Source organism: Colius striatus, chromosome 10 (assembly GCF_028858725.1).
Source record: "Colius striatus isolate bColStr4 chromosome 10, bColStr4.1.hap1, whole genome shotgun sequence".
NCBI lineage: Eukaryota > Metazoa > Chordata > Aves > Coliiformes > Coliidae > Colius > Colius striatus.
The window spans coordinates 8,256,579-8,279,804 of record NC_084768.1 but is presented as its reverse complement, the minus strand read 5'-3'; the positions used below and the strand labels follow the sequence as shown (position 1 = coordinate 8,279,804).

The 23,226-nt window shown below is 52.7% G+C and overlaps 1 protein-coding gene across 7 annotated transcripts; it reads left to right on the top strand.

Moving 5' to 3' along the window:
- Positions 1–226: 226 nt before the first annotated feature.
- KANK4 (KN motif and ankyrin repeat domains 4) lies at positions 227–22,972 on the top strand. Of its 7 annotated transcripts, none has more exons than XM_062004122.1 (10): positions 227–302; positions 11,557–11,639; positions 12,570–14,495; positions 15,422–15,533; positions 16,745–16,975; positions 17,532–17,619; positions 18,045–18,264; positions 19,635–19,777; positions 20,733–20,933; positions 21,665–22,972. In XM_062004122.1, the coding sequence occupies exons 2-10, from the start codon at positions 11,624–11,626 to the stop codon at positions 21,764–21,766; spliced, it is 3,039 nt and encodes a 1,012-aa protein (XP_061860106.1). In that variant the 5' UTR covers positions 227–302; positions 11,557–11,623; the 3' UTR covers positions 21,767–22,972. The 7 variants fall into 7 exon arrangements, with proteins under 7 accessions (XP_061860106.1, XP_061860108.1, XP_061860107.1 ...); XM_062004124.1 differs by having other exon boundaries at positions 12,567–14,495; positions 15,425–15,533; XM_062004123.1 differs by having other exon boundaries at positions 12,567–14,495; positions 18,048–18,264.
- The last annotated feature ends 254 nt before the right edge of the window (positions 22,973–23,226 follow it).

The window sequence follows — 23,226 nt, the reverse complement described above, 5'->3', positions numbered from 1 at the left end:
CCGTCCCCGCGGGTCCCCCCCTCCTGCATCTGTGCGCGCAGGATGGGCCGGGAAAGTGGGAATGAAGCGTGCCAGGGCTTAGAAACACGCTGCTGTGCTTATAAGAAACGGGGGGGGGGGGGGGAACAAAAAAGCACCAAAAGAAAGGAGAAAAAGAATGTTTTCCTGTCCTCCCACAGCCGCCGCTCCTCCGGGCTCTCACCGCCCATCCCCGCTGCCCCGGGCCCGCCCCGCCCCGGGCCCGCCCGCCGCAGGCAGCGGGGCCGCCGGTACCGCCGCGCCAGCCCGCTCCGCCGCTGCAGGTACCGGGGGGCAGCGGCCCGGGGGCGGCGGGAGGCGGGGGGCTGCGGGACCCGCGCTGCACCCCTCACCCGCGGGGCTGCGCCGGGGGTGTCCTGGCGAGCCGCGGGGGCTGCGCCGGGGCGGGCGGCAGCGGATGCTTCGGGGGGAGCGCTGGAGGATGCTCTGGGGGCGGCTCAAAGGGTGCTGCGGGGGTGCTGTGCGGGATGCTCGGAAAGTGCTCCGAGATGCTCCAGAGCGTGGTCCGGCGGTTCCTGGCAGCACTCGGGGGTCCTCCGGGGGTGTTGAGGGGCGTCCGGCCCCTCAAGTAGCTTCCCGAGGGCAGCGACAGCCTTAAATCACGCGGGACAGGAGCGTTTCCAGCGCACCCTCGGGTGCCAGACGGGGGCACGGAGCACGGCTGGGAAGCGAGGAGGGGCGGGAGGGCTGCGGCGCTGGCGGGACCCCCGGCCGGCACCCTGAGAGGGCTGAGGAGGGTCCTCGGGCAACGCAGCGGAAGTCACCAGAGCAGGCAGAACTGCATTTAGCCTCCAAGTCCCACCGTAAAGCCCTCCCTCGCCGTGGAGCCCCGGCTCGGCCCCCGCTGCCGAGCTCGGCGCCTGCCCGCAGCCTCTCCCCGCTTCCCCGCCGGCCTTCCCGCCGTCCGCGCACGCGAACTCCCGGCTCCCTAACTCATTGCTGTCTCCAGCGAGGTTCGTACTCGTGTTCCCCGCGCCGTGTGCCTCAGGGCTCGGCCGCACGGCTGGTCTGCGTGGGGCCAGGCTGAGCGCTGGGTTTCTGCATCCGAGAGGGGCCGAGAGAGGGGCCGCCGGAGCAGCGGTTTTGGCAGGGAGCGGAGGGCCGGGCAGTGCCTCTCCCTCGCAGGCAGCATCGCCTTTCCTCAGCAGCAGCTGCTGCTGCCAGGGCATTCTGAGCAGCTCAGCTCTGCCGGGACCAGGCGTGCCCCGTGCGAGCACTTTCGTCAGCATTAGGCTTGTGACTTTCCTCGGTCTAAAGCAAAGAGGTGTCGGGCTCTGACTCTGCTCCGGGACAAACCGGAGTGAGTGTGCACAGGGAGCTGCTGCACCGGGACAGACCATCGCCTGAGGTCCGTGTAGAAGGGGCCGGGTGGTCCAGGAGAAGGTTGGTGATGGCAGAGAGCGCGTGTCCCAATAAATGTAAGGCAGAGGCAGCCGTGGTCTGGATGCGCTGGGCGTGATGTTCACCGTCCAGAGATGGAAGCGGGACTGTACTATCCAGGGTTAGCTCCTTTTCCCCACAGCTGTGGGATGTGACACCACCAGGAAGAGTTTCCTTTGTTTGGCTAAACCAGACAATAAATATTTTAGGCTGTGCAGCTCAAACGAAGGCAGTGAGCACCCAAAAACTTTGCATGTGCAGGATGAGGATAGTGACCACAGTGATGGGCAGAGAGAGGGGGAGCACTGTAAAACAACTACCAGCATTTGCCTTCATACTCATTTCACAGCCTCCCCAAGTGTTTTGGGTTTGATTTGGCACAGACTAAATGGAAACAGCTGATCTCTTACACCATTCCTAAAATGGCAAGTGAGAGGAGGGAGCCCATAACCTCGGGTTTGGGATAGATTGTCACTTTGACTGTAATATTTGAAAGCTACCAGGCAGAGCCTGGTGAACGGCACCCTGGCTGTGCTTAGGGAGGGCTCAGTTCATGCATTTGTTAATCCTGGAAATGGAAGATAAGATGGGGGAAGCCTGTTGCTGCTGTGGGCTCCGTCAGTCTCCCAGTGCAGTTTCCAAACCACTTGTAAATAGGGCCATGTTCAGTTCCTTTGTGGAAGATCTGGTTATGGGGGAGGTTTTGTCTGCCAAGTGCAAGAAATTGCCCCCTCCTCATGCAGTACTGAGGCTGTCCCATTCCTGCAGGAGCCAATTCGGTGTCACAAAGTCTCCCTTCGTCCTCAGGTAACCAAAACATACCCTCCCCCACGTTTAGTTGCTGCTGTGCAGGAGTGTGGTGTTGCTTCCCAGCCTCTGCATCCCTTGGGTGAGTGTCAGGAGGGAGAGGTCAGGTCTCAAAATGCCCTTTGCATGGGGAGCTGTGTTGGGGTTCTGCAAGGTGGCTGATGTTTGTTGAACACAAGCTCATTCACAGGCTCGTTGCTGATTCAGGGCCCTCCCCCTGTGGTGTTCCAGCTGCCAAATATTTTGAAAGGCGTGTGTTTATCGGCGAGTGTTACACATCAGATCTTGGGACTTGCTTTGAGAGCAGCACCAGGGATCAACATGGCCCTATTTGAAAAAAAAAAAAAGAGTTATCCATAGAATGGTTTGGATTGGGAAGGATCTTAAATCTCATCTCGTTCCAACCCCTTACCCTGGGCAGGGACACCTTCCACCAGCCCAGCCTGCTCCAAACCACATCCAACCTGCCCTTGGATGCTTCTAGGGATGAGGCAGCCACAGCCTCTCTGGGCAGCCTGTGCCAGGGCCTCAGCGCCCTCACAGGGAGGAACTTCTTCCAAACATCTCATCTAAATCTCCCCTATTCCCATTTGAAACCATTTCCCCTTGTCCTATCACTACATGCCCTTGTAGATATGGAAAGTTACTGTATTTTCCATTCAGTGCCCCATATGATAGGAGTTACATGTCTCTGTCTTGCTCAAGAGCAGCAAGATGCAGATTTTGGCCAATAGAGCCTGACCCCATCTCAGGGGGCACAGAGGAGCCCATGGCTCAGGGCTGAAATCCCTGACTGTGTGCACCCACACACTGCCAGTGCCAAGGGAGAGTGCTGGGGAGGAACCAGCTGCAGAGAGCTCCTTCTTCAGCCCTACTGATGTCAGACCTCAGTGGAACTCATGTCTCTGGTGCCATACTTTAGGAAGCCTGGAGTCCTGCACATCCCAGGGTTTAAACAGCACATGAACAAGCAGTTATTGTCATGATTACAATATACAGCCAAAGGGAACAGTTTGGTAGAGCCAGAAACATGAAATATGGTGAAAAATGCATCCCTGTGCAGAAGCTCCCGTCTTCCACGTGAGGTTATGTCAGATTCATCAGTGCAGCCCGTTCCTCTGTCCATGAGGCTCAGTGAGGCTGAACGTGAGGCTCAGTGCAAGTGAGAAAGCTGAAAATAAACCAGCAATGTGCAGCCTGAGCTTGCTCAAAAAACTGGAGGGAAGCCCCTGTTTGCCAACCCTTCCCCATAAGCTGGGTGAGCAGGTGGGAAAGGACTGCAGGGCTTCTGGCAGCCCCGTGGAAGTGCCCAGCAGAGGAGGAGGCCAGCACAGCCATCCCCTCCATGGGCCCACGGGGAGAGTGGTTTCAGGGAGCCTGAAAAAGAAATATTTCCCTTTTGAAGAGGTTTTAAAACCTTTTGTGAGTGTGATCAACCTGAGTTTTGTTGTCCCAGGCCAGAAACAGATGGCAAGTGTGGTCTCTTGTCTCTATGGAGGACTGCAGAGCTTGCCCAGGGAAGAGGAGTAAAATAGGTTTGCAGAGAACAGGGCTGTCCTGAAACCCCCTGAAAGTGCCACTGTCATCAGGAGAGGACCTGTGTTGATGATGGGACCTTTACCAGGGTCAGACAGGACAGACCCCAAATAATCAGTCAGCTTTGCAACCACAAATGTACTTTCTGGGGCTTTCTCCCTCATCTGTTGGGATGGGTTTTCCCAGTTGATGATTCCCCTTCTCACCCACCTCTGAAATACCCAGAGGATCCTGTTTTACCTTAAGAAATGGAAGCTATTTCCAGCCCAGCTTGGGCCAAAGCTCTGGCTCATGAGCAGGGTGAGCGCAGGAACCCCAAGGATGCACCAAGCCCTGGCCAAGCCAAGGACAGCCTCATTGTCACAAAATTGCTACCAGGTTCTTTAACTCATGTGAGTGTTATTCAATATCATGGCAGCAAAATTTGACCTGCTCCAAGAAAGGAGACTTTAGGGAAAACAGTTTTCAAGGCACGAGATAACATCAAGAGAATTACCCAAAGCTTTTGTAAGACCATGGCTGGAGGTCAGTTGGAAGAGAGGTTATCAGAGGAGGGGGTGAATGTGATCGTTGGGATATCTGATACCTCCAGGTCTCGTCCTGACCTGTCTCTAATGGATATGCTGGCAGGAAGCACAGGGCATTTATTGAACAGCAATAAGCAGCTTTAATAAAATCAGTGTCCACACAACTTTATTACTGCCCTTTGAAAAGACACCTGAAATGGCTGTTTAAGTACCACTGGCCACCAAGGCTGCTGAAAGTGATTGTCTTCTTTTATTAAGTTGCTCTGGGTTAATTATTCAGATTTCCCTGAGCCTGCTGCTCTCAGCACCCAGGAGGCTCCACGTGCCTCCAGGATGGTTTCCATGTGAGCAGCCCCCAGCTCCAGCCCCAGCCAGCCTCCTCCTCTGCTATGGGAGGTGATTTAGCAGTGAGTCTGAGGGCTGGCAGAGCAGGCCAGCCTGGATCTCTCCATCCCTGCACCCGTGAGCTGATGAGTTACAGAGAGAGCTCTCACAAATTGCTTCCAGCCTCGTGCAGGCAGCAGCCAAAGGAGCTTCAGCCTGGGGTGTGATAGAGTGCTGGTGCCAATGCCTCAGGTTATCTGCTGTCATTGCATTGAAAACTGGGGAGCTTTAGATTGGAGATTAGGAACAACTCCTTTGCTGACAGGGTTGTTAGACACCAGAACAAGCTGCCCAGGGAGGAGGGGGAGTCCCTATCCCTGGAGGGATCCCAAAGCCGTGGAGCTGAGGTGCTGAGGCCCATGGGTTAGTGGTGGGCTGGGCAGGATGAGGGGAGTCGTTGGATGTGATGATCTTGAAGGTCTTTTCCAACCAAAGCAATTCTATGATACGCCACATGCTGAGGCCATCCGCTGGCTCAGGGACAGAGGGTGAGTTTTAAGCATATCTGCTTTCAGAGGGGTTGACCTTTGGATGTGCCCAGGTGTCTTCTGCCCCGTGACAGGCACCACGGACCAGCCCAGTGAGTGCCCACACTGCTGCAGCCCCAGCCGCAGTTTCTGAGCGGTGCTGAGGGCATTGTGTCACAGTGGCTGCACGATGCTGAATGCAGATCTTCATACTTGTTTGGGTGTGGGGTTTTTCTTTGCCTGGAGTGCAGAGGATATCCTGATTGGATCTCTCTATGCTCAGAATCCTGAAAACTGTAAAGAGGGAAAACGATTCATTTCAGACCAACCCAAAACTTTATTTGTGAAACTTTAAAGGAACTGGAGTAGTTTTGCTTCCAAGAGGCAGCTGATGGGCTCCCAGGACACAGATCCCTTACAGTGGAAGCCCTGTTTGCTCTCACTTTGGACGACTTCCTGACAACTTCTTGCAATGCAAACCAGGACTTTAAACGGCTTTTATTTACTTCCTTCCTTATTTATTTATTTAATCCCACAAAGTTTTCAACCTTCTAGAAGGGAGGTTTTTTTTCCCTCCTGGAAAGAAACTCCTCACAGTGCCTGTGCCAGCCAGCAGCCCGTCCCGGCGCACCGCTGCACCACAGCCGTCCCACCCGTGGGGATGTCCCCAGCACACTGGAAAGGAGTTGGTTTTTTTTTTCCTTTGCAGTGAAAACAGGATTGAAAAATCTGTTCAACAAATATTCCCCGAGAGGCTATATTTATTCCTGGCATGTCCACTTGCAATAATAGCCGGGCTGGTGGTTGTGCAATCGAGCAGACCGCCCGGGATGGAGCAGGTTTGGCTTGTAACCCTTCGGCTACCGAGGGAGAGCTCTGTCTGGGGGTCTGTGTGGTGGAGGGGGGGATGGTGGATGAAGCCCAAACTTGCCCCCTGCAGCCACTCTACTTGGGGAGAGGAAGGCAGACAGCAGCTCTGCCAATCAGCCTTGGGAGCGTCCAAGAAGGCCGCGGTGGCCATGGCGGGACTGGCTGGGACCCATGGGATGGCTTTTGAGCCCTTTTGTGGTCGGCTGCTTCCTGTCATCCATGGCAGCAGCCTGCAAAGCAAACTCCCCCCTGACAGTTGTAGTGCATAATGGAAACCAGCACCAATTTAGGCCACGACCCCAGCCCACGTGCTTGCAGGGCGATCTCATGCCGTGCCCGGGTGACACCCTTCCTCTTTTCCCTCCCTGTGCCAGCCCCACCATCTGAAGCTATCACAAGACAGTTGTGCCATCAAGCTAGCAAGGACCAGCCTATAATTAATTAACTCCATCCTTTCATAGCTCCTGATTAAAAGCTTACTTAAGGGGGCACAGACTTGAAGACCTGCCTCAGGCCCGTAGGGACTACATCTGGGGAAAAAAAAGCCTTGTAGGTCTCGTGTGTGTAATTGCAATAAGGAAATGCTCCAGATGAAAGCTTCCTGCTGGGCCTTTGCAGTGGGAAAACTAAACAGTCCTTTTAGGCTGACTTTAAACTCAGCACCATATAGCAATAGGTATATTTTTCCATTGTACTGCTTTGTGTAGAGAGCACGAGCACTGGAGCCCTCCAAACACGCTCGGAAAAGACGTAACTGAACCGGCAGAACGTGACGGGAGATATTTGGAGTAGTCACTTAATAAGCCAACGTGCTCTTCAGTTCATTTTGAACTCCCAGCACAGTGACTGCTAGCGAAAGCAGGAAGCTGTGAACACAGAGCCGGGGCCCTGCATGGCGTGGGATGCTGAGGCTGCGTGGGAAAGGCGGCATTTGGTGGGAAAGGCGGTGTTGAGCTGAAATGAGGGGGTTACTTTTCATTCCTCGGGTAAAGGAGTTAACCCGTCCGTGCCTTGGGGAGTGGTGGCAAAGACAAACCGCAGCCGTTTCTGTACATCTCCAGGCTATTTCGCTTCCTGCCAAGGCAAAACTTTTCTGCTTTTCTTCAAGCTCCGTCTGTGAAAGTTCCACTGAGGAGCTGCAGGAGCGAGCCCCGGGGAGAGGCGGCAGCTCTGCTCTGCAGGCACAGTCAGGAAAGGGGGGTTTCCCGCCAACACCAGCCTTTTGGTTGCGCTGCTTATTAAGCGATGGGACTGCAATGTGAGTCCCTGGCGAAAGCCCCCGACGGAGCCCCTGAGTCCCAAGGGAATGCCTCTGCTTCTCAGGGTTTTGTTTCCCAGCCCTGGAAGAGGTTCTCAGCCCAGCTGTGGGGAGCCGGGCAGTGTCTGAACCCCTCTGCTTTTGCAAGTTGTTGCAAGTTCAGGGGCTGAGGGGTTTCTTTCCCCCGTTGCTGCCTGGAGGTGCAGCAGTCTGGGATGCCTGAGGGGAACCCCGGCACAGGGGCCTGGCACACTGCACAGAGCCACTGAGCTCTGCCTCGAGCTCCAAGTTTGCATCGATAACCCCACTGCAAAGGGCTGGAGAGTCCCACCAGCACCCGCAGGAGCCGGGGGGGCTGCCCACTTCTCCTGGCAGCGTTCAGGGCAGGGCCTGTCCTGGCGGCTCAGGCGCCCTTCGCCCACGCCGCGTTCCCACCATCGCCCCGTCCTGTTTGGCTTCTCCCGGAGCTGGCGGGTGGGCAGATGTGCCGTGAGGGGCCAGAGCTGTGGGGAGAGGGGTGAAAAGGCTGAGAGGCTCGTGGGAACTGGGCTCTGTCAGGATTAGTTGTGGACGTTGAGACCTTCTGCGGCTTCTACTAAAGATGCCGCCTTTTAGTCGCGGCAGCCGCTCGCGTTTCCTCGGGAGAGACACTCAGCAGAATAGCTAATGCGTTGAGCCAGGGAGGGTGCAGCATGCGGAGGGCGAGCTCGGGCTGCAGCCCTGCAGCGTCAGGTATAGTAAGAACCCTCTCGTTAATAATTGACTGTCTTTTCAGTAATCTTTCCTGCTGGGGAGGGGAGGAGGGGGCAGCCCGGTGACAGCCCGAGCAGCTCTCAGCGGCTCGTGTCTTACGGAAAAGGTAACTGTGCCATGGAGAGAAACTCCTTTCGTGCAGCGGGCTTGAGCTGTCCTCGGAAAGGTCAGACGAGAGCCATGGGCTGCTCGATTAGAAAATGGATCTCTCTCTCCTGCTTCTTGTTTTAAACTTGTATTTGCTTTCCGAGCAAGGTCACTGCTCAGCTGACCAACTTTGTAACAGCTGGAAAAGGCACGTTTGCTGTTCTGAACCCTTCGCTGCTGGCTCTCAGCACGGGAAAAAAAAGATGCTTTTGAGGGAGGCAAGTGCTTCTGCTCCCCGGTGGGCTTGGAGGTGGGAGCATGAGAAGGTAACAAGGTGCTTTTCTAACACCAAATTTTCCTTTCACCACAAAGTGCTAAAGCCGTTGCTGCAGTGCAGGAGAACATGACAGGCAGAGCAGAGCAAAAAAAGATGTTGTGTTACAGCTAATGAGGCTGTGCTAACACGCTGCTCAGCAGGGAGGAATTATCTTCTTATTTATAGGCGCAGGGCTAAACATTTCCAATTGAAAATTACTAGTGAGGTGCTCCTGGAGAATGAAATCCATGTATATTTGTCTTTGTGTTTGAGTTAATTTGTTCTTTACATCTGCTGGGCTGTAACGGTGCTCTGCTTTCTGCTGGCTGGGGTGGATGGGGGAGCAGGCAGGCACTTAGGTTGCCTGGCAAGTGGGACAGAGTAAAAGAGGGGTTAAATGTGACTGTGAAGAGACAGTGTTTGAGTCAGGGCCGGTTAAAAAGAGTGTATGTTGTACCTGCAAACGGGCTGCCCCAGGGAATAAACCCACTTCGCTCTGTGCCTTCTCACATATTTGGCTTCTTGATTTCCCCTTCTGTGGATATTTATTCCTGCCTTGAGGAAAAACAATGTAATTCAAAACTGAATGGATCTTCCCCACAGCCTTGTCTGTGTAGTAAAGGTACGAATCAGCAATGCTGTGCATGTGGTGATGTCGCCTGCCTGGAGAGGAAAACGTGTCCTTCAGTTCCATTCAACAGAGGGAAACTCGGGAAATCCAGCCCCCAGCAGAGGGTCAGTGTAACAGGGTGTTTGTTAGCAGGTGGAGACTCACCTGAAAGCACTGCCCTGCCCTGAACTGTGGGCCTGACTCTTGGCATAGATCTGCTCTTGGCGATTACTTTGCTTTTTCACCTCATTTTTTTTTTAATTAGACACAGGTATCAGTCAGCAGCCCTGGGGTCCAAGGAGACACATCTTTCTGGCTCAAAGCCATCCACCCTATGCCTGAGCTACCCTGGAGGTGGGGGGGGGATGGGACAGGAGAACATCAGCAAGCTGGTAGAGTACATTCAACATGCTTTTACGAGGCAATTTTGAAGTAGATTGGTCAAAAGAGAAAAGTCTTAGTATCAATTTGGGCTGCAGAGTTGGGACGCATCCAGCTCGTAAATGAACAGATTAGATGTAATTATCTAGATATTAAAAAGCATCCCATTCACTGTCTTTCCCCTCTCTTCTAAATGAATGATCTAGAAGAGTGAAGTGTAGCTGGTGGGGCTGTAGCTGGGATCCGTAAGTGCTCCGTAATTGGCTGTAATCAGAAAAATGATTAAAAACCACATTTGAGAGGGAGGTTAGTGTTCATGTTGGCACGTGCTGTTTGTTGGCAGGAGGAGAAGGGAGAAATTGCCCTTTATAGGAGAAGTGCAGTTAATTGGAGAGCAGGGCAGGGGGCTGCAGAAGCTCATGTGGTGTTGGGTGGGCGTCAATGTCACCATCCAACCCTGGATGTGCTTCTGAGGGTTTTGACGTTCATCCTCCCAACGTTCCATGGTGGCCTACAAATGGAAAAGAAACGTGTCTACCTGAAGGACAGAACTAAGTGTTTCTTTAAGTGGTTTTGATCTTTCAAAGTACCTGTCCTATGGTAACAATACAGCAGGATTCAGGTTTGTTTTCCTGCTGGTCTTTGTTGTGGTTAAACGGATCACGTCAGTGCTCCTGGAACAGAACAACTGCACTGCTATGCTCTGAATATCCTTATCTGTGCTCCTATCCAGTTATCTTGCCATTGCTACGAGAAGAAAGATGAGTTGCACAGTGCAGTGCAAAAATAATTGCATGAGAAACAGAGAATGTGGAAGCTGTAGAGATAGGTCTGCTCCTGAGATGGTGGATGAGCCAGAGGTCTTGAGAGATGGTTCTGCTGGGGGATGCTGTAGAAGAGAAAAGGCGAACGAGGTGGGTGGTGGAAAAGTATGGTGCCAGGTGAAGCAAGGGGTAAAGGTTAGCTGGAGCCCATTCACAGGAAGCCTTGGAGGTGTGGCTGCGTGCTAAAAGCCTCACTTAAGGCAAAATCCCATAAGCAGAGAAGGAGTTCAGGATCTGAAGGTTTGATCAATGAGATGAATGTGAGCTGCATTCTGGAATAAATACTCCTGGCTGTGTCTCCTGGTGCTGGCTTTGTGCTCCTTGGTCCTACCCCTCAAAATCTGGCGTAGTTCAAGGGTGTGCTGAAGAAGCAGGAGTGGACTTCCAAGCTGCTGTGGGACCAGAGGCCGACTTGAAGGAAAATCCTAACCAAGAACCCCCCACTCTTTCCCTGTAGCAGGAATTAAAAGACAGACCTTCTCAGTCTCAGCAATGTTGTCCTTGTGCAAGTCAGGAAGCCTCCTACAGTGATGTCCAACTGCCTCAGCCTCCTTCACCTCGCTTTCCTCTTCCCTATGTTTTTCTCAAGGGCGTGAAGGAGAGGAGCCTCAACTAGGACCTTTCTTGGCTGTTTTCCCAGCCTTCATCTCCTCTTGTGCTCCAGAAGAGTCTCACCCACATCCACATGATGGGAAAGAGCTGGAGGGCAATGCAGACCAGACTGGCTGTGAAGTTCATGATATAGGCTGTGGTGGATCTCAACCTGAAGATCTTCCCTCATCAGAAAGCAATTTGTCTGCATTTTAATGCAATTTGGTGTGGATGTGCTCAGAAATAACAGGTTTCGTTTGAATTAGGTTTAAGAGGAGTTTTTAGTCATTATGCATCAAACCCAGAGCGTCAAACCAGCCACTTCTGTGTATAGTTTTGTATCCCTTTCTGCTTTCACAGATATTATGTTGGATATATCCAGTTTACAGGAGTCAATGAAGACTCCTTGGGCCATCTATCTCAAGCCTAGCAGAAAAAAAATCCTATGTGTCTGTCTCTTCATTTGCAGTCCAAACTGTCTGTACTGCAGGGGATGTTTTATAAGAACCAGCTACCTGGAATGTGCTTAATGAAGCCCAAGTTGTTGCCACTGGAAAAGGAACTATTGATTGAAGCAGCTCGAAAGTGCTTAGCAGACACAGTCGAGCTGCACAAGATGGGGAAGACGAGGGGGATGGTCTGCCAAGAGGCAAAAGGCTTTAAGGAGAGGTATTCAAATGGTTGTGCTTTTCCTAAATGAAAAGTATCTTCATCTTTTGTTTCAAGGGTGAAGCGACTTGTCTGCCATAGCTTGTCAGGAGATGTTTAAGTGACGGCCCGATCAGACCACGCCATGGAGAAGACCGATGGTAAGGAGAAGATGGGATGTTTGTTTGTTTCTTTGTTCCTTGGAAAAAAAACCCCAACACAACCAACCCATGAAGTCATTTCCTTACCAGAAATACTGCAAATAACCTGTTTTCTATAGATACAAGGCTGGGCCAGATGAAAAGTGCATCATTCATGTATTATGCAGGCTTCCTGAACCACAGCAAAAACAGCTCTCAGTTCAGCGTACCTTTGTCCTCCTGTCCTCTGCTCCAGACTGTGCTCATGGGCCTTATTCCCCTGCCTGATGCTTTGCCTGTGTCATTGCTCAGACTTTCACATGCTGCTTCCCATCAGGAAGGTGGTGATGCTCTGTGACAAGAGGCACCAAAAGCTGAGCCAACTTCTCCTGGTTCCCACACAGCCGCTACATCAGGATGGGGACAAAGGGAACAGCTGTGAAACCTGATTTCTCCTGGTTGAGCTGCTCCTCCTCCTGCTCATGGAGCGTGGCTTGTTTGCTCAGCAGCCCGAACCACTGTGATTTCAGGGGCTTGCTGCAGAAAGGAGATGGAGCAATGATGCAGAGGTTTAGCTATTTAGACCTTCTGGATTTGTTTTGCATTGGGCAGCTTTTTATACTTAGCCAGACACGTAGCTTTGCCTGCAAAACCTGCTGTTTGCTTAATTGCCAATTAGAGCCATGATTTCAGCAAATTTTCAGCTTCCTCAGTGCAACGATTACCCAGATCACCTCTGGAAAAATGGATTGAACCTTTGCGTGTGTTGCCGTGTCTCTGCACAGCTTCACCACGAGCTTCCACGCTGACAAACCACTGTCCCCCACCTGCCTGAACCTGAGATGTAAAAAGCAGTAACATTTCTCCCCCCTGCTCTAAACACTTTTATTTTTGACTAGTTTTGTTATTGTCTTCACAGTTCCATCTTCTCTTTTTGGATTGTTTCAGCAGATGGCCAGCTACCCAAACCTGATGGTGAGAAGGAGCAGCCCCGCAGCCTCCCCTACTCCGTGGAGACGCCCTATGGCTTTCACTTGGACCTGGACTTCCTGAAGTATGTGGATGACATTGAGAAAGGCAACACCATCAGGAGGGTTCACATCCACCGGAAAGCCAAGCAGCCCAAGTTCAGCACCCTGCCCCGCAACTTCAGCCTGCCCGAGAACGGCTCCCGACGAGGATGCACGGCTGCTCCCAGCAAGAGCTGGACAGCGACCTGCTCCTTCCCGCAGCGAAAGGCATCACTGGGAGCAGAGGAGCCCCCTCGTCCCCTCCTGCCCGGCGAGGGCCCCCTTGCCCTGGCCGATGAGCCGAGTTATCGGAGGAAAGCCCTTCTGGCGGAGACGCGGCGGCAGGCGGAGCGGGGCTGGCAGGACACGGAGCTGCGGGGGCGGCCGCTGCTGCTGCGTGCTGCCAGCATGCCCGTGGCACTGCTGCCTGGCCAGCCCCAGCCCGTGCCCGCCAACGGCAGGGTGCCCTCGCCCCTCCAGCCACCTCCCCAGCACTGCCTCGACCAGAGTGGCTCCGAAAGCACTTCTCGCCCCACGCCGCCTTCACCTGCCTCTGACGGCACCGTGTTGGCTCTGCCCCGGGACACCAGCTTGGAGCAGAAGGAGCATCGGGATGGAGGCAGCCCGGGGCTGGTGCAGGTGCAGTCCTCGTGGCAGAGCCAGCATCCTGCGGTCCCGCAGCTGCAGGTGGTGATGGAGAGCGGCGGTGAGGACGGCGATGCCGACGCCGCTGGTTGCTCCGCCTTGGTAGGGGATGGAGCAGCGTCCCCCACTGCCCTCCAGCTCACAGAGGAGAACATCAGCCCTGGAGAAGGCAAGTTAAGCGTGAGTGATGCTGCTCCAGACGTGCTGAAGGAAGCCGAGGAGGAGAGTGTCTGGGCTGGAGAGAAGGAGAGCTGTGGTCCTCAGCCTCAGGACGCTGGAGATCCCGGCGGGGTTGCGGCGCTGAAGCGGCAGGTTGCTGCTCTGGAGCAGCAGCTGGGCCAGAAGAAGGAAGAGCTCGAGCAGATCAGGGCAGTGCTAGAGCGGCAGGATCATGAGATCAAGGAGAAGGAGAAAAGCATTAAGTTACTGTCCAGCTCCAAAGCTCAGCTGGAAGAGAAGCTGTGCCAGGCAACCAGCAGAGAGGCCGCGGTGCTGCCGGGGCGCAGCAGTGGGGCTCCGCAGTGTTGTGATGCCGCCGTGAACACCGACCTCTTGCAGGTGCCTGAGGCCAAGCAAGCCCATGATAAAGGCATCAATGTCAACATCCCAGTCCCCACCAAATCCATGGGACGCGGTGTCCACAGGGCAGACAACGGGAACGCGCAGGTGATGGCACTGGGTGCTCAGAGAGACCAGGGACTGGCAGACGCTCACACCAGCATCAGCGCAGAGGGACATTTTGGTGAAGCCAACAGCGAGGCTGGGCCTCAGGCACCAGGCTTCACCCCGCTGAAGATTGAGGAGCACCTCAGCGATGACAATCAAAATCACAGGAATAACTACGATACCCAGAGCCTTGCTGCTCAAGCAGAAAGTTACCGAGGAACAAGAGCTGACTGGAACACAGGAGAGAACAAGACAGGCTTTGGTGAAGATGAACCTCGAGATGGGCTGGAAGAGGAAGGTTCCCCTGACCACGAGGATCTTCCTGCTGTCGACCCCATCGGCCAATACGTAAAGAAGATCCAGGAGCTTTTGCAGGAGCAGTGGCTGTGTTTGGAGCACGGCTACCCTGAGCTAGCCAGTGCTATTAAACAACCAGCCTCCAAGCTCAGCTCCATTCAGAACCAACTTGTCAATTCCTTAAACTCCTTGCTGTCTGCCTACTCTACGCGAGGGCCCACGGATAAGGAGAATTCCAACACACACTGTCAACAGTTGGGTAAATAATATTGGCATAGGTTTCGACGTGTCCAGGCCGAATCTCTTTCCATTTATTCGAGTGTCAATACAGGGGTGATGCAGTGATATAATTACTATCAGCCAGATGAGAAAGGGCACCTCCTAAAGGTGTGTAAGAAGGGTGAGTCTCTGCACATCATAAGCCGTGTCATCTGGCAGACAAAAAAGCAAACAAAACCACGCGGGAGTGGATCAAGCTATGACTCAGTTATGTACAGGATCAGCTTCCAAGAGGGGCCCATACTTTTGGTTATTTCATCAAATAACCGTTCTTTTTAATCAGATTGGACATCTTAATTTACAAGAATATGGGACTTGGGCTTATCTGGGGCTTGTCAGCATGGAGTTCATCACAACCAAACCTAGCTCAAAGTACCTGAGCAACTAGGCTGGGAAAAAGACCTGCCCCTTCTCACAGCTGTCCCCCTTTGATTTTAGCTTGTATGAAGCTGAACAGCCAAACCTGAAGGCTGCCTGTTTGCTGTTGGAGTGGGCTTGCAAATAGATAATGACCTGTTCCTTTCATAGGCTGTTCAGGCTCTGAGGGAGAGACTCACACGTGTAGTGTTATGGAACATTTATCTAGACTTCCAATACGTTACTATGGACAAAAAAAAAAGTACAAGAAAATGTTATTAGAAAAGGAAAACCTACTTATATTCATAGGGCACATATATATAATTCCCAGTCCCTTGGAGAGGTTTGAGACCTGTATTTTAAAGGTGGCAGGGCAGGTTCAGGTCGTGGCCAGGAGCATCCATACTTTTGGAAGATGTAAAAAGAATCACCTGAGGTGAAGTAAGATGCTTATGGTAATGATTTGTAGTGTCTCACTAGAGGTTGGGAATAATCATGGGTAATTATGGCACATCTGCTTAATTAATCTGTTATTTTGTATTTTACTAGAAGTCTCTCCAGCCACAAGTCTTAAATCTATCATGAAAAAGAAAGGTTATGGTTTCCACGCAGGAGGCAATGGGACCAAAAAGAATCTTCAGTTTGTTGGGGTAAATGGTGGGTAAGCATCCGTTCAGAAGATAAAACTGCCTTTTGACATGTAATATCCTCTGTATTGCTGAAGAAGTCATTCTTTTTTTCCCTCTTTTCCCCTCTGAACCTCTTGATTAAAAGGCCATTTGAAATGGAGGCTCTTTTCTTCCTTCTTTAATCCATCACTGATAACCTGTAAGTAACCCTGTTGAAAAGATGGTGTTTCAGAGCAGTGAGGGACGCCCTGGGAATTGACACTCCCACCTTTGAGGGCTTCATCCAAAACCCAGCAGGATCTGTGGGAGGATCCCCACCAGCTTTGGTGGGTTTTGGAGGAGGTCAGCATCGCCTGGGTGGGCACGCTGCCACTAACCTGCCTCCACGCTCCAGCCACGGCCACCAAAACTTGCTTCAGGGACTGAGAGAAGACTATTTCAGAAAACAACTACTCAGAAGGAGACACATCTTGTAGGTTGTGCTCCGACACCCAGTTCCCGGTGTATCCAACATCTAACGTTCTTTGAGCTAACTGGATAGCCCAACGTGCATCTCTGAGAGCAGCAGTGGCACATCTACTGAGGAGTATGTGTGCTGGCATGAGGAGGCTAGGATGCATTGCACTGCCCCCTGTGCCACTTTGAATGCTGGTTTCTGCTGACCTCACACTTCTTTGACTTCCCAACTTGATGGCTACTGCTGTTGGGGTCATCAGACATTACTCTTGTTGTGTAGAGCTGCTTCTACCAACAGTCGCTGCAAGGAGCACGACCTGTAGTGAGTGGAGGAATCTCAGCCGAGTTTGGGATTTGGGATCCCAAAAGCTTTGAGATCCCTCAGAGTGAAATACTCTGTCTTGTGGAAGGTGTTCCTGTTATTAATAACTTTTGGACAACCAGAAGAGAGGCACTGCTGGAGTGGTGGGCTCAGGTCCTTGCTGGAGCTGCACACACACAGTTTTTACCTGGAGGCCCTCATGGCTGCTGCCACGCTGCCAGGCCCAGCCCATGCCTGGACGTCCCTCCACACCAACCGAGCAGTCCCTGAAGTAACCTTGCCTGCTGCTAATTAACTGCTTCTGTCACGCTCCTGCTGGCTTGAGGAGCCGAACAAGGACTAACCCCAAAGCGTGGCTGTGGCTCTAACCTTTTAACTTGCCTGTGTCTTCAATGAGCTTTGGTCAGGCCCCGTGGTGGCGGATGGGGAAGGAGTGAGTAACATGTGGTGTCCTCAAATAAATAGCTACGAAACGACTTCAAGTGAAGACACAAGTTGTGAGGACAGCCCGTCAGACGGCGAGGCAGAGAGCGAGACGGAGGGGAGAGAGGAGGACTTGGAGCCCACACAGGAGAAGGCTGGAGGTGACAGCAAAGAGGCTTCACCAGGGACCTCCTCTCGAGAGAAATGTGAGGATGATGACCCTCAGGAGCTGTTGGCTGAAGCAGAATCTTGCACTCAGCACGAGGCTGACAGGTAACCAAATACCCAGGCATGGTCTGTAGGCACGGGACACACGGTGCTGCGTTCAGTCCCTCCTGCAGGGCTGGGGTAGGGGCTTAATCTGTTCAGTGGAGAGGCAGCCACTGCAGGCATGGGAAAGGGATTTGAAGAGCTAAATATGTTTTGAGTTAGTAGAGAGCCTAATGGGAACTGATTCAGGCCTTACACTTGACTGAGGAAAAGATGGAGTGAGTCATTTTTGGTGAGAATTAGCTCATTTCTTTCCTCTCGTGTAAAGTTCTCAGTAAAGTTCTTTGCAGATTCAGGAATAAGGTGATTCTTTCTTTTATTTGCTCCCCTGCTTTAAGGCTTCTTGTAGCAGATGTAGTTGACCATACAGATCTGGGACTCTGCTTAACTTTGTACCTGAAATGTGTGTCAGGTCAATGGGACAACTCATGTCCATAAAGTTAAGCACTTAAATAAGCATTGAGCATATTCTGACCTAAACTGCACGTTCTCCTTCCTGCTTCTGTACCCCCTGCAAGTCCTGTCCCGTGGTGAGTTTACAAAAGTGTTCTCCCTTTAGATGCAAACCCTCTGAAGATTTCCTTGCCAACTGCCAGCTGCTCAGCCAGCACCTCTCAGAAATCAGGACCACGAGCGACAAGCATCTGGTAGAGATATTTTTCCATCCCATTTCAGTCGCGCTTCCCACACTCTGTCACATTTAAGGGATAAGATGATCCCCGTGGCACGTTGCAGGCTGTGCCCTACCATCCTGTGGACAGCTTTGTGAGGAGGGGGTGTGGGCGGGGGGGGGGGGGGGGGGGGAGTGAGATGGCCTCTGAATTGGTTTTAGAATAGATGAAAGAAAAGGGAAAGAGAGGGGAAAAAAGAGAATAAGATGAAGGCTTTCTCTGCTTACTCATTCAAGTTACCACAGGAAATTCCTCTCCCCCTTAAGTTACAGCAGTAGTCACAAAACCACAAACTAAAGAGCAGCTGGAGGATGCCAGAGCACAGGAGAGCAGAGCGGGGGCGGAGAGCGGTCTGCAGGAGGATGAGCCCAGGAGTAACGTCAAGACTTTGTTGTTTGCAGCAGCACGTCCTGAGCAGCGTGTGCCAGGAGTGGTTCCGGGTGTCCAGCCTCAGCTCTTCCAGCCCTGAGGTGGTGGCGGCGTATCTGAGGGCGCTGGAGGCCACCCAGCCCCAGGTCCTGGCCACGGTGGTCAACCTGGCTGACAGCAACGGCAACACGGCTCTGCACTACAGCGTCTCCCACTCCAACTTCCCCGTTGCAAAGCTCCTGCTAGACACAGGTAGGAACAGCTGCTCTGCTCAGCGGCTGAGTATGGCTGTGGGACTTACTTCATGGCAGGTATGACCATGATCCAGCAACAGTCCCAGATGTGTTAAAGGGTGAATGAGGACCAGGGTCCTCCCAGGGAGTTCACTCAGAAGCAAAAGGAGGTGGGGCGGAGATGGGGCTGGGAACCAGCTACAACCGACATTGCCACCCAATAGACAAGCATAGGGCCAAGGTCCATCTAGGAGACAAATGTGGGGCCAAGGGCCACCCAAGGGACAAATATAGGGCTAAAGTCCATCCAAGATACAAGCATGGGGCCAAAGTCCATCCCAGATTCAAGCATGGGGCCGAGGTCCATGCAAGATACAAACATGGGGACAAGGTCCAGCCAGGAGACATGGTTGATCTAGAGGTCACATCCAGGTGTGGGCAGGGGGCCCAGCTGAGCCTCCTCAGCAATATTAAAACTCATTAGTGCCCTCAGGGCCCTGACACATCTTGAGGGCTTTGCAATCTGACTTTGGAGAAGGCTCAGGGTCCCCATGGCCAAGGAGTGTCTCTTGTGGCCCTGTTCCAGGTGGGATGGAGTGGCTTCCTCAGCTTCTGGTAGCTCCAAGCAGGAGGATCAGACCCCTGAGGGTGTAACAACCCCCTCAGCATCACAGGGAAACTCCATTAAACTATCGAACTTTAATCTCTTTTTGCAATGAAAGAATAGTCTCAACTGAGTTTGTACAGGGGGCAGGGGAAATGCATGTGGAACTACGGAAGAGTAAAGGCACTTTGGCCTTTTCTCATGGGCACAAGCAGCTGCTAAATGTCAGGGAAATGGCAGATTATCATACACATCTATAACCCGATTGTTGCCGTGGGTGTACAGAGAGCTGTGGCTGTGTTCCCCCTCCTGGCTGTGGCTCCATGTCCCCTCCTGGCTGTGGCTGTGTGTCCCCTCCTGGCCTGTCATACACAGCTTGTTCCTCATGGTGGAGTTGAAAATAGGCTTTATGAGGGGAAAAGTGAGTGAAACAGGGCCAAGATGACTTTACACTGCTTGTTGGGTGATGGTTGCCTTTTTGCTGCTCACTTGCTGCAGGAATTGAAGCAAGCAGCCCACAGCTCCACAACTGGCCAGTACCCAAAGCACTAATTATTCCTCCCCCTATTTTGTTTTGGTTTTGTTATGGCCTTCAAAGTGAATTGAGCTGACTCAGCAATTGCAATTAGCTGTAGCAAAGTGTCACACCAAGGGGCCTTTAACATCGTGCTCAGTGGATACTTAACACAGATAAATCCAAAGCCTGTTTCACTTTGGAACCCTCAGTTTCTGGGAATGTAAGGTGCCACACGCCTCTCTGCCTCTCTGCCTCCCACCCCTCCCAGGCGTGTGCCGCCCGGACCTGCTGAACCGTGCCGGCTACACGGCCGTGATGCTTACCCCGCTGGCAGCTGCTGAGACGCCCGAGGACATGGAGGTGGTGATGAAGCTGCTGAAGGAGGGCAATGTCAACCTGAGAGCTGCCCAGGTGAGTAGCTGAAGGTACAGAATCCCAGAATGCTGGGACTTAGAAGGGCCCTGCAGAGCTCCAGCCCTCCAGCCCAACCCCTTCTAAAGCAGGTTCCCTTTGGTCAAGGGGCACAGGAACATGTCCACGTGGGTTTGGAAACCTCCCAAGAAGGAGCCTCCACACCCTCACACATTCTGTGTTCCAGCATATGCCTGTTACCCCTTGTCCTACCACTGGCCACTGCAGAACAAAGACTGGTCTCATTCTCTTGACACCCACCCTTTAGGTATTTATCAGCTCTCTCTTCTCCCGGGTAAACAGCCCTCCCCAACAGGGAAGCAGAAGCAACAACAGGGAGTTGCTGCTTCCCAAAAGTTATAAAAGCAACCTCAGCTAAATTGCAGCGTGGCCACTTGCCAGCTCTCTGTGAAGGGGTGTGAGAGCTTGATAAAATGAAGGAAGGAAGGAAGGCTGAAAGTTTAGCAATTCGTGCGAGCTGAAAAGTTAAAAGCCTGAAGGAGTGATAACAGGGAGGAGGACCTGGCTCAGGTTTGCTGGTGGGCAGGTGCTCATCAGGGAGTCACACGTTTCGGTCTCAGAAATGACAGTGTCCTCATCCAACTTGCACAGCTCTCTAGAAGGAAGGTTAGTCTAGACCTGAAACTGCTGAGGAGGGTTGGGGGAATGGCATTTGGAAGCTGGGGGGTTTGGCCATGCTGCTGCAAAGCCCCCCTGCGCAGCCATGGTGCAAGTGAAGCAGACCTCTCCTGCAGTACCTGCTGAAGATGCACAGCGTTACTTAAGAATAATATGCAATAATAATATGAGTTATTGTTATAGAGGTGCTCTGCAATAGTAACATGCAATCTTATATATGCAACACTAACAATCTTATCATCTCTATCAGTCTGCCTGGGCAGGACTGTGGGAGGCCGTGGCGGGGGGTTGCTGAGCCTTTGCTGTGTGATTGCAGGGAGGCCAGACCGCCCTGATGCTGGGCGTCAGCCATGAGCGGGACGACATGGTGCGAGCCCTCCTGTCCTGCCAGGCCGACGTCAACCTGCAGGACGAGGAGGGGACCACGGCCCTGATGGTGGCCTGCAGGCAGGGCAACGCCGACATGGTGCGGCTGCTCCTGGCCCAGCCCGGCTGCCAGCTCGCACTGACCGACAAGGTGAGTCCCCAGCAGGCCCTGCACAGCCTCATGGGCTCACATAGGACCACGTTACAGGCAGCAAGTACTTATTTGAGTGAAGAAGAATGATTTTGGTCCACTTCCTAACCAGGGCACTACTATGGGGAGAGCAGCCCTGGTTCTGTGCTTGCCGTGCAGCGGATGAGTGGCTGTGGCAGCGTCCCAGTCCCAGCCATAGCTTGGGCAGGAGCACAACCTGGTGTCAACCTAAGGAAAGCAAGCCAAATAAAATCCTGACCACATGGAAACACCAGGGCTTCAGCTCCAAGGAATTAACAGCAATTAACTCTCCCCTGAGAACGGACAGCTCTCCAGGGAAGTGTGCGGGACAGGGAAGCAGTGGCTGGCGGGTGGAAGTCTTGCATTGATGGGCCACCTGGCTGCAGTTGCACTTATGTAACTGTTTTCTAATTCAACATGTGGGACAGCTCCAGGACCAGGAGAAAGCACGATGGGGATAGGCTGAGCCTCAAAACACCGTGGGAAAGTTTGCAGGACAGTGACTTGTTTTAAATGAGGGAGGAACTGGAGGAAAGGATGTTTTGGGGGTAAAGATGTGGGTGTGAAGCTGCCTTGGCTGACAGCTCAGTGGAGAGAGAAGGAGAGGTTGCAGACAGCCTCCCCAAGCAGTGATGGGGTCAAGGAGCGTAGGAGTTGAGGATGGAGCTGGGGTATGTGTGGTAAGGCCTTGTCTCACTCCTTCCCCGCAGGGCGGCAACTCGGCGCTGTCGCTGGCCCAGCGCGCTGCCCGCGGGGACATCGCCGCGCTCCTGCGGGCCCACGCCGAGCACGGCCCTTCCCTCTCTGCCTGAAGAGGGAACGAGGATGGGGAGTGGGGAACAAAGAGCTCCTTCCTGTGCCAACCCTGCTGCTCACCTCAGCTCGTGGGTTTCCCTTCGCACAGGGGATGAACCCTGTCAGTTACCTGCACGTGTTCCCTATGCCTAATCCTCCTCACGAAGCACACTCGCACCCCCACTAGTCTCTGCATGTTGCCACAAATGACTCCAAGCCCTCCCATACTCTCCTCCCAGGATAGATTTGGCAGGTGAGTGTTTGAAATGAAGGAGAGGAGCACCTCAGAAAAGCAATACTCAGTCTTTTGTAACCTTAGATAACAGTTGTCCTTTTAACCGACTGCTTAACCGTATCTCATTTAACTTGTAAGTTTGTGTCCTAATATTTATTATTAGCTCTTCTGTATGTAGTGGCAGGCAGTGATTACTCGGTATATGTGACAACAAGCACAAGCTGGATGGATTATGTGAAGGATGAAGTCCTATTTATGTTTGCTTATGTGGGTCTGATGTGAGAATTAAAAATTAATGCTCTAGAAAAACATTTGAGTGCAGCAGACCCAAGCACACAGACATTGCTTTGCCTCTATTTGGAATTACACTATGGCTCTTGTTTTTTCTCCTAATGAAGTTTGAGCTCACGGGGAAGTGTAGCCCCTTGGCAGACACCGACACACAGGATGGTGTCTGCTAATGACAAAGAGTGAGGGAGGCCTCAGGCTCCACTTCTCCAAACACCTTTGTACTGTTTTTAAGTCTCTGTGTACTGGGCAATGCCATTTCATGAAGCTGTGCAGCAGGCCCCAGAGGATGCTCTCTGCAGGCACTGGATGCCATCACCAGTGGAGTACATCCCCGTGGTGGCAGATCTACTTGCTATCACTACAAGCAAATCTCCCTAGCTAGCTCATTACTGTTTTGTTACTAAGCAAAAGTTCATCCTGGACTACTTGGGTTGCTTATAAGTCAGTTCACAGCATGCTGAAGTCTCCCTTGAGCTGCCTTTTCCCCTTCTCTCGTACTGAAAAGCCCTTGCTGAGACCCCCCCTAATACCGGCTGCCCCTCAGGGAGGGGGTACAGCCCCTGCCCTCTGTTCTACACTGAAATCTGCCACCTGCTCCTTTCTCTGTCTTTGTATTTTCAGTTGAAGTATTCATCATCTCAAATGCCTCTTTCCCCCCCCACTTCCTCTATGTATGAATAAACTCATATTAACCCTTTACCTGTGTTTGCTCCTGTGCCTGTTCCCATCACCGCTCTGTCAGATGGACAGACAGACCCTCAACAGCAAAAGGGTGGGGAAAGACAGCCCTGAGCCCCTGCTGGCTGCACGTACCTGCAACATCATTACAGCACTCCTTTTTTGAGGTGTTTCTTCAGATCAGTGATCCCCTTCCCGGGAGATGCTGGGCCCCTGCTCATGGCACAGACAGTGCAGGGTGGGATTTTCTTTGCAGGAACTGCTGGACCAGAT